General features: G+C 36.8%; 1 protein-coding gene across 2 annotated transcripts; it reads left to right on the forward strand.

Moving 5' to 3' along the window:
- Positions 1 to 2,840: 2,840 nt before the first annotated feature.
- LOC103710492 (Endoplasmic reticulum vesicle transporter protein) lies at positions 2,841 to 17,537 on the forward strand. Of its 2 annotated transcripts, none has more exons than XM_008796210.6 (12): positions 2,841 to 2,968; positions 3,706 to 3,819; positions 3,915 to 3,997; positions 5,341 to 5,416; positions 5,545 to 5,612; positions 6,945 to 7,029; positions 9,802 to 9,923; positions 10,036 to 10,119; positions 11,769 to 11,915; positions 12,452 to 12,560; positions 12,648 to 12,767; positions 17,135 to 17,537. In XM_008796210.6, exons 2-12 carry the CDS (start codon positions 3,729 to 3,731, stop codon positions 17,206 to 17,208), a joined length of 1,059 nt encoding a protein of 352 aa, XP_008794432.3. In that variant the 5' UTR covers positions 2,841 to 2,968; positions 3,706 to 3,728; the 3' UTR covers positions 17,209 to 17,537. The 2 variants fall into 2 exon arrangements, with proteins under 2 accessions (XP_008794432.3, XP_008794433.3); XM_008796211.6 differs by having other exon boundaries at positions 2,842 to 2,968; positions 3,697 to 3,819.

Genomic DNA, 17,537 nt, shown 5'->3' on the forward strand with positions numbered 1-17,537 from the left:
GTGGGGTTTATATAGACCCCCCTGACGGCCCAGATCGACGAGGTCGGTTCCCATCCCCCCGATCGGGTTGCGCCACGTGTCGACCTCGAAAGCCGAGGCACCGTATTCACTCCGGTTTAATAAATCGGATACGAAATCGAAGCGTTGTCCCATCGGATCTCGGGGCCTCATCATGGGTCCACAGAATCAAATCGTCTTGAGGAACGAGCGGACGCAACCCCCGCTCCCCTCGTTTAATAAGATCTGGGACACGTGGAGCCCCGATGAGGCCTCCACTTCTTCGGAATTATGATCCAGTAACATGAAATCGGAAGCGTCCGACCTCGGGTCGCGCCGCGTGTCCGTTTCAAACCCCGTAACGGCACACTCATTAATGAGCCAGAAGCGTCAATTACGGAATCGAGACACCGCCTCGACGAGCTCGAGGTCCCCCATCATTAATCCGCCGTAAAATGATCCTGGCGATTCAAGAAGCATGATGATACGAGCTCCATCATTAGCTCACCGAATAAAGCAGCCTCGAGACGCCAAAGGGCGCATATCTCACCATGAAAGCTCCGGAAAGCACAAGGGGGCGGGCGAGACCTTCCCCCCAACCTTAGTGACAGACTTTACTTCCCACGTCTGAGCCCCACAAGCCGCTCGAAACTCGGAAGTCGGGGGGTAGTGTTGGGGGGAATAAAGTTTCCCCCCAAATGACATAAATGCCCCTAAGAAGCCGTACAACCTCCGACCCCGGACAGCCGAAGTCAGCGTCCGACCTTGGAACGCTCGGCCACAAGACGACCGACCCCGAAACCTCCGACCTAAGAGAAACCCCGATGTCCGAGGACCGCACTCTAACACCCCTCCGGCATTTATTGCGCATGGCCGCTGTAGTCTTCCGGCACACTCAACAATAAATGCGGATCTCCGGCTTACTCCACCATTAATGCGGATCTCCGGCTTACTCCATAATAAATGCGGATCTCCGACTTACTCCACAATAAATGCGCATGGCTCCTGACATCTACGGATCCCCAACTCTCCACGGCAAATCGACCCAGCAGGGTCTAGTCGACTATGATCAGTCTCTGATCTCGGCCATACCGCCGACATCAGTGCAATGATTCGCCTGACCGAGCGCCGACCTGAACAACATGCCAAGCCGTACTACGGCCTCGCCCTGTTACATCACAGGTAAACCGACCCCCGCATATAAAAGGGAGCCTTGGCCTCTCAAGAGGGGATTGGAACATTCATACACCCAAAAATCACTGTTTATCTCCTTCTCCCTACCATTTGCCCCCTCCCTGACTTGAGCGTCGGAGGGCCGGCGCCGGAGAACCCGGCCACCGGTTCGTGTGCAGGCACCCGGACGGAGGACGCCGCCAGCCAACGGATCGCCGCCCCGCTGCGAGGACCTGCTGCTCCTTCTCTCCGACCGCCCCGGACGGAGGACGCCGCCAGCCAACGGATCGCCGCCCCGCCGTGAGAAACCGCCGCTCCCTCTCCTCGACCGAAGATTGCCCCCGGGTCCAATTTCCAGCAACAATACATATATATACATATATATATATACATATATGTATATTTGTATGCATGTATGTATGTATGTATGTATGTTTGTATGTATGTTTATATATATATATATATATATATATATATATATGGGAGAGAGAGGGAGAGAGTATTAATTAGGGGTTGAGAGGGTGAGTTAATGTGGAATTGTAAAAACACATAAAATACCCTTAAGAGTTATAAAAAGTAAGGATATTTTTTGTCCAATAAAAAATAGGTAGATTAATAACCTACCATAATAGAGAGTAGTTTATCAATCCCCATATATATATATGTATATGTATATATATATATGTATATATATGTATATATATGTGTATATATATGTATGCATATATGTATATCTGTGTGTGTATGTGTGTGTGTATAAATTTATGTGTGTATACGTATGTATGTATGTATGCATGCATGTATATGTGTGTGTATATATATATATATATATATATATATATATATATATATATATGCATGTATATTTGCATGCATGCTATTATATAATATAAATGCTTGGGTACCCTGCCCGAGCTTTCAACTCCACTTATCTTATTCCCTTTTCTAAGTGAAGTGTCCCATAACATCTTGATTTCTTCCTCTTGACCGTCACATGCAGAGTCCAAATGCTAGCCAACTCTTTCTTTTTTGATGAACAGAATTCTACTTCCAAAGAAGTTGAACTTTTCTCCATCTTATTAGGATTTGCGCAATATAAGCCAGCCCTCTCTCGTTTCTTTTTAAATAGTGACCCTTTCGTATTGCACAAATTATAATATTTTTATAACGTGCATAAAAGGTGTTGAATACTAGGTAGATGTAAAGTCTAAATTCAAACATAACTTAATAATTTACTTTTATATAATGGAGATCTTCTTTCCACCCGAAACCTCCTCATCAAGAACTTCTATGAAAAAGATTTCCTACGTCATGTATATCGGAAGGTGAATAGGACGGCTGACCGTGTCGCCTCCTACACCGTCTAGTATACCAGAGAGATCTTCTGAGCATGGAAGCTGGAGGTTCCTTCATCATTGAGCAGCCTTCTTTCTCTTGATGGTGCGGCCATACTTACGTGAGATTAGTATGAGTAATCGATGTAAATAAATAGATAGATAAATAAACTTTTCTATTTTTTTTATTTTTTTAACACATGCTTGGCACGTGCAGTTCACGAGCTATGGATAAATTCCGAGATGGCTGGAACAAAGCCTTTACCCGAATCCGTTTATTCCACACGGGTTGACGGGTCCGGTTAACAAATTGGCGAGACCTTCCCATCGGTTGGTTGGTGGACCGCTGGGATCATTAGTCATCCGGTCTCCGCCCGTATAAATATAATAAATACTTAGCCAAGCCCTTTGCCTGCTGTCCATCGCCGGCGGCGAAAACGTTTGCGGCGATCCAAAACTCTCTGGTACGCGGCGCGATTTGTCCTCCCAAGTTTCTTTCCTTTGCTTTTCAATATGGAAATCAAAACAGATATCAATAAATTCCTACTGCCATCTCATAATTTATCAACGTCTGAATCTACGGGATCCATTGCTTTCCTTCTTCGCGCAAGTCTTTCGGATTCTAATGCTTGGAGTAAGGAATTAGGGTTTTCTTTGGTTCTAGTGGAAGGCCAAATTTTCTTTTTTTTTTCCTTAAAAATTTCGATGCAATTTGTTTTGGAATTCTAATTTTGCGGAGAACGGGTTCCTTTCTTCAGAAGGAATCAAGATGCTTTCTTGGCTTTTTTCCCTTTAATTTGAGGAATATTGAAAAAATTGCATCTTTTGTTATCATGGTTATTCTTTGGTGGGAGGTGAAACAAGATTGATGCTCTAGGAGGTGGTGCCTTCGATGCTAGAACTCTGGAAGCGCCACTATATAATCCTCAAATCAATTTCTTTTATCCGTGGCATCGGGAGTATCATTAGGTTGTTTCTCAGAGATATGTTGCTGTGCTTCCATGTTATTTATGTGTATTTTGTTACAATTTCTTTTTTCTGCGATATTTGATACAAAAATATATTAGCCCTTTTCAAGGGTTTTCCCCGTCTCTGCATGAATATCAATAATTTAAGGAAAGAGTAGCATTTATATAAATAAAGATTGTGCAGACCATCTTCTGCCATTTTCATAATCATAATGTGCATTTAGTTGAAGCAGTTTTGTCGGGCAAAAGAGTGAAAATGGGTGTGAGGCTGCAATCCTTGAGGAATATCGATGCATTTCCACGTGCAGAGGAGCACTTGTTAAAGAAGACTCACTCTGGAGCTATTGGTATGTATCTAGCACGTTCCTATGCTTCCCGTGTTTAAGATTGAATAGCGCAGAGGCTCATTTTGTGGTGTTCTCTGTGTTTTATGTTTTTGTAGTTTCCATTATTGGCCTCACCATCATGGCCACCTTGTTTGTGCACGAGCTAAAGTATTACCTCACCACTTACACCGTGCATCAGGTTTGTTAACAATTCTTCTTGCTCCCTTATGGTTGTTGATTAAAAGGCATGCTGCAGAAGACATTCTAAGAGTACTCCTTGGGGCATGCAACTTTTCTTTTGAATGCTGTTAAAAGATTTACATGTTTTTCATTAAGTATGTCAGGATAGAGATGTTCCATCGACATCAGTGGTTTAAGATAGGTTTCAAGAAGCTCAGGATTTTCTCTTGCTAAATTTTATCTTTTGGTCTTGTTATTGCTCGCTCTTTTTTCAAAAATATAGAAATTTAAATCTTTTGACTTATATTTTGAGGCTGAAAACATCAAGGTTAAAATTTAGTGGTTTATCGAGACATTTATCTCCAACAGTAAACAACAATTAAGAATTGATGTCTTAAGTTAAAAATTTATGTTGATTGATTGAATTGCCACCTACAAGTAATCCTTGAAACTTAAGGTTCACGCATTCATATTAATTCATTTGACTTGTATCTTATTTTCAATTCTGGAAAAGTACGCACATTATAATTGCTTTCTGGTGGTCATGTAGGCTATTTGGAATTATGGGATGCAAGAACCTAACATCATAAGAACACTTCTTAGTGAGTGCTATTCTTCAAAAGTGCAGTCACATCTTGGGTCTTTGTTGGATGTAATCATGGGTCTATCTTTTAATGACCATTTTTGCAGATGAGATAAATATAGGCAAGGAGAAACAAAGTGTTCTTCATGCAAAGATCCAGTGTACCCATGACCAAAGTCTATGTCCATCATCAATGAATAATATGTACAATAAGATGTTATTAAACTGTTAAGATTCAAGTGGTCAGAACTCATAACCAATGTTATCAGATGGACAGATCCTTCTAGGTTTGTATATATTCTCATATTGGTTAACTGGTTGGCTAGAACATATATGCATTTTAGAAGGTTATGAAGACCTTTTAGCATTGGTTGAATCAAAGTATCAAAAGCCAGTTCATATTGTAGTCTTCCATATTGTAGTCTGAGATTTTAGCATTTTCTCTCCTAGTGAAAATGAATCTTCGCCTTATCTGAAAAGAAAAAGCAAGTATTACCCAAAAGGTGAAGCAATGAAATGATTATAATGGTCTTATTGCTGGTAACTTATGCCTAATTCAAACCATCGGAACTTTTGGCCGGTTCCAATGGGAACAATTGATTAAATGCTTTGGCAAGAGTGCTGTAACACACCCTTAGTGAGTCCATTTGTGAGAATAATGAAAGTATTCATTTGTGAGATATGGCTTAGTGGGAATTTACTAGGAAAGTTGTTTTATTAGAATAGTCCCACCTTTATTTTAAGGTTATTTTTTGATAGCACCTGCATGTTACTGGCAGATGTCTGTAGATCTGAAACGAGGAGAAACTCTTCCAATTCATATAAACATGACATTCCCCGCATTACCTTGTGAAGGTTAGTTGTATGTTTTTCTAATGCTTCTATTCCCTCGACATGCTTATTACTTCTGTTCCTTTTTTCCCTTCTTTTTTTTGCTTTTGTATGCTAAAACTTGATTTGTGCTGTTTGATAACTATAAATAGTCTTGAGCGTGGACGCTATTGACATGTCTGGCAAACATGAGGTGGACTTGGATACAAACATATGGAAGGTAAGAATGTTATTTCTTTCTATGTAGATTCTTTCTGTGCAGAGCAAACTTTGTTTCTGTTTGTAGTTTTGATACTCGATGCATGAAGCAATCTAAACCTGTATCTTACCGTTTTATTTCATCTTTTACACTTGTCTCTTAGCTACATGAGCTATACTTCCATTTGCGATATTAAGCCAAAGTCACAAGGGTATTTGTTGATAGTAATTTCTCATATAAACTCTAGTTGTTTACTGTAAGGAAGTGGACGGATGGTATTGTGGACTGCTCAATCTGATGGTACTTGTAGTCTTTTGGGAGGTATTCAACTGTTTAGGTATTCTAATTGATCACATTGCTAGTTTTGAGGCCAGCCTATCTGGAATCCGTCAACATGGATAGCCTTATGGTTATTTAGAAGAAAACATAGATTTTCACAAGCCTGCTCACCTTGCTGCACACATAGATGAAGGATACCTGTAGAGCAAATTCTTCATTCTCTTAGAGGGATAGGAGGTGGATAGTTGAAGGGAAGGAGCTTAAAGTTAAAGGGTTAATAAAGAGGAAAGAGCTTGTGGTGTTGATAATGTAGAGCTATTGTAAATATGGATCTTTTCTTTTTTCTTTCAGTATCAGTTGCATGGGGACCGATCACTTTTAGAATTTGGTGGCTAAGGTTTGATAATTTATGGAAATTTGGGAAAAACATGAATCCACTCCACCCAAATTAAGGTTGTTTACTCCTCTATTTTACTTCACCTTGAACATACAAGAATCATGCTCGTTTAGAGAAAGAGAATGTAATAGGCTCTATGGGAGGGTGGAGATGAAATGTAAAATTGACATCGAAAGAAACTTTATCAGGTGGGGGAATTAATGCAATAATATTAGAGGAGCTGCATTTTTCTTTTTGAGGACTTTGTCATTTACAGTCATTTTTAAGTTTTCTGATTTTTTCACAATTCTTAAAATCGCTTTTGTGTGTCTTTTATATGATAATCATAAAATTGTATATGAAATTCTATGCTGAGTTAACACATGCTGCTGATTATATAGAAGCCTATTGGATATATGTGATTAAGATTATTAAGTCATCGTGTAGAATAAAAGTCATATCAGGTCATTGATGTTAAAGCTGCACATAACTCTTCATCATCAAATAATATTTCTGGAGCAGATAATTTAAGGAATGTTGTTTGATATCTATTAAAGTATTATTGTGGAATTATCTCAACATTCTTTATTTGTCTAAATTCATTTACAATTTACGATTTGTTGTAGCATTGGTTGTACAACTAATACTAATTTATAGCCACTGGTTGTTGTGCTAATCCTCTGATGTCAAAAATGAAGCTTCGCATGAGTAAAGAGGGTCACATTATTGGCACTGAGTACTTGTCCGATCTTGTTGAAAAGGAGCACTCTGCTCACAAGCATGGTAATTTCCTTCCCAACATTAATATTTATAGCCTACAATAGAAAACTTTTGGCTAATAAATCAGTTCTTTCATGTTGAACTGGATTTTATCTTTATATAGCATCTCTTTGCCCCTTCTCGCAAAAGGGGGCCACAATGATTCCTATATAGGCATGTGTATTATGCTCAATTTGGATATATGGTTTTAAGGTTGTGACAGTTATAATACCCAAGTTGAACTTGTACTTACATTATGTAAATAACCTCTCTGCATGCGGGGGTAAGACTGTGTACATCTAACCCACCCCAGGCCTTGCAATGATGGAAATCTCGTGCACTGGGTTGCCCTTTTGTAAACTTTGTATTTATATAATAGTATCTGTATACAATCTAAATGATGGCTCCTACCTGAGAAATAAGTAGACCCCATTGTAGTGCATATTTGTTTCAAAATTATGAAAGCATATAGATAATTTTAGGGTCCTACTAAACCCACAAAAAGGTTAGTAATTGTTGTTACATATTACAGAAAGACTGGATGACTTCTTTTTTTTTTATGAATATGAATTTATATATGGTCACTTTAATGAGGATTTAACCCTTTGTAATTCTGGTCCGAGTAATGTTCAAGCTATGTGCTGTGTGACTGCATGAATTTATCTACTCCTATGTTGACTACTCAGGTTGCATTTGTGATCTGTTGGCTGACTTAAAAGTTGATGCGAGTTCATTGAATCACTGAGATACCTTGCTTTGATCTAAAAATTGGTTGGTTGCTCTCTTTTTTTCTTAGAGAAGCAAAGAGCTTATCTGATGCACCTTACATATGTTGCACATGCACATTTAGAAATAACAAAGCACATACTATGCCATCTTTGACTCCAATACATGTCGGTGTTTTCTTTTTTTAAAATAATTTTAGGCATAAATGTGCATGGTGAGAGTCATGGTGCTATTATAGTCATATAATAGAAACACCGTTGCCTGATTTGCTACCAAGGCCAAATATAAAGGAAGCACTTCTGCATACACCATAAGCAGAGTCAATCATTTAATTGGTTTATTTCCGGCAGCAGTAACATACAGAGTTGTTGTTATCATAACAGAGTGTTGATGTTATCTGGCCATCAAAACAGTGTGGTTATTATGATGGTGCCAACTAGCTGAGTTGGTACAATCTCTTTATGTTGATACAAGAGACCAAGGTTTGTTATCATAACAGAGTGTTGATGTTATCTGGCCATCAAAACAGGGTGGTTATTATGATGGTGCCAACTGGCTGAGTTGGTACAATCTCTTTATGTTGATACAAGAGACCAAGGTTTGATTCCCTTCCTCACAATATTACTAGGTGGGGATTTTAACCTTCTACTTTCTCAGAGACACACACACACACACAGAGAGAGAGAGAGAGGAAATGTTTGGTTATCATCTTGCAGCAAAAAACTAGCCTGCATATTTTCAGAGTTAGCATGAGTTTTAGAGCACCTTTTGTTTCTACCTATAGCATTTTGAGAATCTCTTTTAAATTCTACGTACCTATCTATGGCACTACATATACATGAAAAACCCAATTATCTTGGAGTAGAATATGTTGCCAACATGAAAAACCGGACGGATCGGGGCGGTACCGAATTTTTTGGATGGAAGTTTTGCTTTTTCGTGTCTATCATTATTTTTGATAATTTGTTTCAAACAATCAGCTTGCTAACCATTTTTTGAATGATGGTTTTTCTAGTTTTCACACTGGTTCCTTTGTGTATCATATATTTCAATTTTGTCATCTACTTGTACTGTAGCCTTCCTAGACTAAATTTGTTATATAGTAAAAGAAGCATGCAGTTAGAGTTTGGCATTGAGAAAAGCTTTTATATAAATTACTAAGGTTCGGTTTGGGGGAGCTTTTGGAGGGCCACAAAGCACTTTCTGGCCCTCTAAAAGCATTTTTAGATAAAATAGAGGTGTTTGGTAAAATTTTTAGAAAGTTGTTTTAGCCTTTTCAGAAAGTTAAAACAGCTTTTTGGGAGAAACTCCATTTTCGAGCTTGAAAAAGCACTTTTTAGGAATTGTCGGAAAACTGTTTTGAGTTATAATATTTTTTTCTTTATGAACCAAAATACCCATAATAAAATGTAATAATTGCACAAAATGTCTCTTTATACCTTTATTATTGTATTATCCTATAAATATAATATAATATAATATTATATTAAATCATAATACATTAATATCTTATGTTAAATAATTTAATATCATGTTATATTATGCCACAATTTTTGAGAGGATGGACAATTAATTTACGCTAATAATTATAATATTTTATACCTTTATTATTGTATTATACTATAAATATAATATTGTATTACGTTATATCATAATACATTGATATGTTATGTTAAATAATTTAATATTATATTAAATTATTATGCTATAGTATACAATATTATATAACTATATTATAATAATATTATATTATATTACATTACATTAATATTATATTATATCATATATTTATGTATTAATACATATTATATTTTATTATGCTCTGTTGTATAATACTATGTAATGTCCTTTATAATCATTTTGTCATATTAAAAGTACTTTCTTAATTTGTTTACCAAATACATGTTAAAGTTCTACAGCACTTTAGAAATATAGTTACCAAACAGCAAACAACTTTTTATAAAAAGCTCTACTTCCAAAAGCTCTACTTTCAAAAGCTCTACTTCTAAAAGCTCTACTGCCAATAGTTCCTCCAATCGAGGCCTAATTCCTTGTTGAATTTTTGTACAGATGATAGTAATGATCATCATGAGGATTCCTCTCAAGAGAAACATGAACATGGTTTTGGCTCGGATGCTGAAAAGATGATTAAGAATGTAAAACATGCAATTCAGAATGGTGAAGGATGCCGAGTATGCGGTCCCTTTTTTTTATTATATTGTTTAATTGTATCATTATGAACATTTTATGCTTTGTAGCCTTACACTGCTAAATACCAACCAACTAGCTCATCCTTCTACTCAGGTATATGGGGTTTTAGATGTGCAGAGGGTTGCTGGGAACTTTCATATCTCAGTCCATGGGTTAAGCATTCATGTTGCTCAACAGGTTAATTATCTAAAACCTTCACTAATCAATTATTTACTTTCCCTAGAAATGTGCAAAATGAATGCATCTGAAATCTTTGTGCTGAATCATGATGCATTATCTTCATGCATATTTGGTTAGCAAAGCAACAAATTTTTTCAGGTGCAGTGGATAATGTCATTAAATTACATTCATTTTTATTTTCCACAAGAATTGGTAGGATGGTAAAGGGCATGAATGTTGTAGCAGGAGGATTCAATGTCATATTGTGCTATATATGACTGTATGACAGACATGTTTGATAGTTGAACCCCACCAAGAAGTGAATTCTCTCTCCCTCTCTTTGTGTGTGCTGCGCATGCATGTGTGCAAGCATATTTGTTTGTACTTTGAAGGGGCCTAATGACTGCTATTGATAGACCAGCATGTATTTTTCATTCATATATTTGTTTTATGCATAAAACATGGGCCCTTTTTTTTCATAAAAAAGGGGAAAACTACAACCATTTTAAACCTCTAAGGCTCTTAGGTGTTGTTTCACGCAAAAAATGAGAATTAAAATCAATAGTCACTATCCTAGAAGCAAAATCCAGGGCACGTCTGAGTGCTGATGACTGTGCAGTGTATATTTTAGGATAACATGGCATAGTAAGACACCCTAGTGATGCATTGCACCAAAAAATAGAACATAGCCTGGTCAGAATACACAGCAAATATTGCCAGAACACAGTGTAATGAGAAGGTTCTCAAGTGCTTTAGTTCAAGAAAACAACCTCCCTGCCTTCCCAAGTTTTAAGAAAATGAAGGAAAGAATTGAAGGAAAAAAGAGGTGTTTAGGTACTCGTAGTCTCAGTGCTGGTTTATGTTGAGCATATCAAACTAGCGTGGGTCAATTCTCGTACAAGCTCATAAGAATTGGCAGTTCAATACCTTGTAATGCTTGTGCCCTGTGCCAACCTGGCCCTAGCACTATTCATGCCATGGGGAACAGTCTGGCATGGACCAGCTTGCAAATCCATGAGTTCTACTCCCTTTCTTGGAAAAAAAATTTACGGGGTTTCCTTTTTAGAGAAAGGGAGGGAGGCCTGCCTGTAATACTATTACTCAAGTCCAAATTTTTAGAGATGACCCATCCAATAATTGAAATCAGAACATCCGGTCGCTAAGCGGAGGCATGTAACCACTGGGGCCAACCCTGGTTCACAATTTTAATGGCGTTGCATTTAAACACTACGACCTCTCTGAAATTCCTTGTTCCAGAGCTTTTAAGTGAACTTCAAGTGATATTTAGATCCATCGAATTGGGGGAAATGGACGAGATTAACGGACGAGGTTGTATAGCTCATCAGGAAGCTGAAATGTTCAGATTCTTATCTGACTTGATGCTATTTAACCACTCTATTTTGCGGTGATGGTTTTAGTTTCAGATACATTTTTCCATCTGTATATGTGCATTCACATGAAAATTTGTACGCATGACTGCGTGTTTGTACTTTTATGAGCCTTTCCATCATCTTTTCAAGAATGAAGTTCCAACGTGTTTTATTGTTTCTAGTCTTTGCTCTCTTATGCATTGAAGTGTGCTAGATTTCTCTCTTGTTTTAATTAACATGCATCTTTGCTTTGTCAATTGTACGACTATCTTATGTAATTTCATTTTCCATGTACAGATTTTTGACGGATTAAAAGACGTAAATGTCAGTCATGTGATTCATGATTTGTCATTTGGTCCAACATACCCAGGGATTCATAATCCTCTTGATGGAACTACGAGAATCCTGCATGATACAAGTGGTACTTTCAAATATTATATCAAGGTAAACTTTAATCTCTTTTATGGGTTTTCACTCCCAGCTTTAATTTTTGTTTTTTTATTAGACTTTTGATCTCAAGCAATTTATATCTTAATTATCAATAGGATCAGTTTTAATACCCTATCATTTCAACAAGTTGATTAAAGACATGTGCAAATTTGCAGATTGCATATAAGTTTTAATTTCATGAAATGCTTGTGCATTGTATTATGGCTGAATTAGCTGTACTATTTGTGGAGCATAGCGATTTGAAAAGACTTGGTTGAGTTATCTTTGTTCTCTTAACAAATGGTTGCTTTACTGGGATAAGATATAATAATTGATTTTCTTCAGTTAACAAAATCATATAAGGCAGTAGGAAGTGTTCTGATGTCTTTTACTTGGTGGCAGTGTCAGGCCATGACTTGATTGTTGTTGTTTCCAATAAGAGCCTTCTGTCTTCTAGCTGTATTGGATTTCCTGCAATGTTGTTTGGGAGTTTAATCAGCAATTGCACAATAGTATTATTTGCTGGAAAATTTATGTTATTTTTGATACAGATCGTTCCAACGGAATACAGATATCTTTCAAAGGCAGTATTGCCTACAAATCAGTTTTCTGTCACAGAATACTTCGTTCCATTGCGTGAGATTGAAAGGTCCTGGCCAGGTTGGTATTATAATTCACATGTAGAAACCATATATTTGTTATCTGATTTTCTCTGTAACATCACTTATCTCGTTTCCCATGATACAGCTGTCTACTTCTTGTATGATCTTTCCCCTATCACTGTGACAATAAAAGAGGAGCGCCCAAGTTTTCTTCATTTTATTACTCGTCTTTGTGCGGTGCTTGGTGGTACATTTGCTCTGACAGGTCCTTGTCTCTATCTAATAAACATCTCTGGAGCCTGCAGTTCATTTGATACTTAACATCTGATAGTTATCCAATGTAAACTTTGTGTGTCATTGACTGTTGTTCTTTCATTATATGTGTGATTACTGTGATGCTTGGTCATAATGCTGTTTCATAAATTGCAACTGACAAGAGATTTTCATACAACTTATAAAGTGATTGAATAAGAAGCTGTAGAATTGTGGGAGATTATAATGTAATATGCAAGTTTAATGATTTTTAAGTCTTTGATCAATTCAGTTTTTTAAACTGTGCATGTCTTTATGTTATCTGATAGCAGAATGTGTAGAATCAAAACTAAAAATAGTAGAATGATGGAGCATAACTACTATTCCTGTCAGCATCCTTTCAAAAACCAAAATTTTCTTCCAATCAACTGTTCCGCAGCGCCCATTCTTCCCCTTAGACCTAAACTGCTGGGCTGGAAACCTACTACTTCGATCTCGTCTTCTACAGTCCCCCTTCTACTTCCAATAGATTTGCATAACCAAGCAAGCTGCACTTGATCAAATACACCCCACAATATAGAAATAACTTGGATGGGCTGTGATGGTAAGGCCAAGCAGAAATTTTGCAAAGGGATCTTTTCATTTTTGAAAGAAAACATGAAGAGTATATGGCCATTTTGCATGTGCTTCACATGCAAGTGTTTGCTCAATAGAACTGGTATATGAAGGCTCCATATGTAGACTAAAATCTAAAGAAAGTTACAAGCTATAACCCTATTGAAGAGATCATGATGGCAGACTCAAAATTTGGAATGATTTAGGTTGATCCTTGGGAAGGTGTCTTTTTCGTGTTATATGTAAATCATATTATTTTCTAGATATCTGTTGGGATATAGTTTCGATTCATTTACCAAAAATCTAGGATGCTGATGGGAAATTCCTAGGGAAGTGCTTACATAGCCGAGTGGTAAATTGCAGCATAACTAAAAGAAACAAGAAAATCTTCATATTGTGACAGCTGGCTGCATGGGCTACTTCTTTAGGAGTAGATAATCCTTTGTAACATGTAGCCAAGCCTCTTTGGGAGCATGTTTATATATAGACACACACACACATACATATGTGTGCTTGCGATTATAATACACAGGGTGTAAAGAGAGGACTTTACACCCAGTACAAAATTTAGTCATCTGAGTTGCAAAATGAAAGTTTAAGCCATTGGATGTGGTCTATAAGGTCCACAATGTCTGTTAAAAAAAAAAGAAAAATCAGATGTTCTGGAAACCTCTTGCCCATGCATCACAGCCTTGCATTATTTATAGTTAATAGTTCTAATGGTAGAATATGGTGTGTTGCTTTCTGGATGACTTGAACATAGGTTATGGGTCTTCAAAATATATGAATTATTTATAGTTGTCTTAAGTATTCTAGATCATATGTGATGGTGTAGGTTTTCATTTTGCAACCACTAAAATTGAATTTTATGATGGATATAAAATCCTCTCTTTATATTCTGTGTACTATAATCACTCCCTGTACATATGTATATATGTATACACCATTTCCTCTATGTATGTACATATAAGTAGGTATGTATGCATACATGTGTATGCATATATATCATAATCTGTGTATATGCTCACACTCATAGACATACATATGAAGTACTATCTGATAATATTTTTCTAATGAATGTCAAGTATGTGCTAAGAAGGGAGTGAGGAATTTCATGCTGGATCCCAAGGAAAAATTATAGTATTCTAAAAAATAACTAAAATGTAAGTGTCCAAACGAGTAACCCCAAAAAATGAGAGGTTAGGCCAGTTTACCAGTTCCTTATGAACTATGGTGCAGGTAGGCTGTATCTGACCTATGTGACTTAATCTACTTGCATAATTTTTTCTTAATATTTTACTTCATGGGAGCTTTAGTTGTCAATTCACATTCATTAGGGCTTCAGGCAAAATATATTTTATTAATTGAAGGGTTGGATATTGGAATTGGATGTTTATGTTTAAAATTGAAGCTTCTAGAAATTGTATGCAATGAAATTTTTTTCTAGTGGAAAGAGGATTCCTTTATAAGTTGGAAGTTGTCGGCAATTAGAATGGACAAACTTGGTGCATTATAAATTCTAATTCTGGAAATATCTACCGAGAATAAGTTTGATTCTCTAATTGTAGTTTGTAGGAGGAACTTAGGTGCTTTCCATTTATGGTTGGGCTTCACAATCTCATACATACACTTATCTAGCCACAACTGGTTTTATTACATATTCATGCAGATGGTCCTGTGCTCTCCACCTCTAAAATTACAAACTCCAACCACCTCTTTTGCCACTTGTCTGTCAGATTTAATGGTAGGTAAAATCCTTGCATAGCTTCAAACAGGCATATACTTGGATTTCTAGAGACTTTGGAACTTCATGGTCTTCTACTACATGTCCAAGAATTATCCCCTTATGCACGTAGTGGAAAACATACTTCTGCTGGAAGTTCCTACAGTCTTTCCCTTTTGATATCTGATGTCAACGAGGTGAAATTATCTGACTTTCTCATTTTATTATTTCCTCTCAAGGAGAGCCAGGGATTTACTTGAGTACCTCTATTCTGGAGCTGTCCCAAGCTAGGGAACTAAAGTTAGATACAGCTAGAATAATTTGTATTAAGTAACCTCAAGGTTAGGAAGGTCTATGTCAGTTACCTCGTAGTTCTCATTGTCTCCATTACCCACCTTGAAGCCAATACCAAACTGATAAACCAACAACAGAGTAGTTTCTCCCTCTTTTATCTACCCTTTTGGGTCTACCACTGCTTCCTGAACATGGAAAAAAGAATGCATTTGGTTTTTCCTGGTTTATTCTTCTCATGCCATACAGTATGAAGAGGCATAGGAAGATGATAAAACAGATTAAGGTAATTGATACTCCCAGAAGAAGTAAATTTCCTTATACTAATGCGATTAACCACATCAATGTGGTCAAAATAATTTGGTATTGAATTGTTCTGTCTCTCTTCCTGTCATTGTTATTCTTAGTATATATATAGAGCTATTGAATTGAAGGCTTACCTGGGCGTTGGTATTTTAGCTACCTACTTATCACTATCTAATGTCACATGCCATCGTAGTTATCATTTTTTATTTACTTTTGTCCACTCCTTTTATGGACTTATTACTCATTAGGCCTATGAATCTAGACTGCGATACCATCATATTCAGTATGATAATTTCTTTTATCATTTGTGTCATCAGATATATTTTTAAAGCTTGCTTTTATTTGTAAATATATGAAATTTGAAGTTAATGACATTAGGATCATAACCAAGATTTAGTATTTGAAATTATTTTGTCGGAGCAAAACTCATGATTTGATTAAAAAAATTTGGGGGACTAGAATTGAAAGAAATTGATTACAAATACAAGAATGATTGTAGAATTATTAACAAGTAGGAGGATATTAATATGAGTTTGGTTTTGGAAGGTTAAAGAAAAATTACTAGAAGTATATAGTAAGTGTTTAGGAAGTAGTACTAGGGCTATCATTATATGTTATAGCATGAACCTTTTATACTTCCTCATAGACATAGGCCATCTTAGGTTTTTAAAAATGATAATTGGGAATAGTTTTCTCTTTCTCAGGTGATCCATTCTTGGAAATAAAAACAATGATTAATATATTAGTATAATTAATACATACATATCTAGTTTACTTGAAAGCCACATCCAACCCAACCATTAGCCAGAATCCATCCCGTTTGTATTGGCCCACTTAAAAGTGGACCATATATGTGATTCAGAAAATGCTAAGCGCCTTTTTGGATGCCAGATGATCTTATCGGTGCGAGGCCATGCAGTAAGCCCAAGGAGATTTGGTAGTTAGAAAGAAGAACGGGAGGAGAAGTGGGAGGGATTGGGCCTTCCGATGGAACTATTAATCCTAGTTTTTAGGGATAAATGTTTTGAGAGGTGATTTATTTTACACACAAAAATCGGGATGATGAAGATCTTCCCCGATTCCTTTGGACTTTGCTCTCACCTCTCCTAACAATAAAATTCCACGTGGATCCATAATCTGCAAATAATTGATTCCAACATCCAAGCATCCTTTAAAAGAGCTAATTATGCAGCCACACAAGGTGAAATTTGTTGCATGCTTAGCTGCACTATGCTAAGCGAACTGCATTTGCAGCCATATTATTAGGTGGACTGCCTTTTCAGCCCATATGTGATGGACTATATATAAATACAGTGTGGTCAAGGACTGCATCTGTGGTGGTCTGCATACACCATACTTTATCTTCTTTCTACTTGATTATTTATTGTTATTAAACAAGGTTATATGCTGCCATTAGTAAAATATTTTCTGTTGATGTCAAACAGGAATGCTTGACCGGTGGATGTACAGAATCATTGAGGCAGCTACAAAATCAAAGTCTAGAAGCATACTGAGGTGATTTTAGTGGTAGTGTCCTGCTAGAGGGGAGGGCCAAGTATAATGCATGTTCAAAGGTCCATCTGCAGTGTCTTGCCTTCTCACCTTTTGCAATGCAAGGGCATTGTGATCCATTACCAGTGCTATTGTATGTGAGGCTTGGGGTATTGGTGATATATTTTATTTTAATTAGAGTTGGTTAAGTTCCAAGTTTTATTTTCTGTAAGATTACAGTCATCCTTTTTGTACAATATCCCAGTGCCTTGTTGCAGAAATTTGATTTTTGGAGGAGTAATCCAAACTTTTTTGAGTTGATAATGACATTTCCTTGCTACGGTATTTGGTGTGAAA

Source organism: Phoenix dactylifera, chromosome 9 (assembly GCF_051530095.1).
Source record: "Phoenix dactylifera cultivar Ajwa chromosome 9, Ajwa_hap1_PhDact_Kaust_v1.1, whole genome shotgun sequence".
Lineage (NCBI taxonomy): Eukaryota > Viridiplantae > Streptophyta > Magnoliopsida > Arecales > Arecaceae > Phoenix > Phoenix dactylifera.

What these genes read in the sequence shown, in the direction of transcription:
- LOC103710492 (XM_008796210.6), top strand. Translation starts at nt 3,729, where the DNA reads ATGGGTGTGAGGCTGCAATCCTTGAGGAATATCGATGCATTTCCACGT. An exon ending in GACTCACTCTGGAGCTATTG is followed by an intron (nt 3,820 to 3,914) that starts GTATGTATCTAG and finishes ATGTTTTTGTAG; the next exon opens with TTTCCATTATTGGCCTCACC. An exon ending in TGGTACATTTGCTCTGACAG is followed by an intron (nt 12,768 to 17,134) that starts GTCCTTGTCTCT and finishes GATGTCAAACAG; the next exon opens with GAATGCTTGACCGGTGGATG.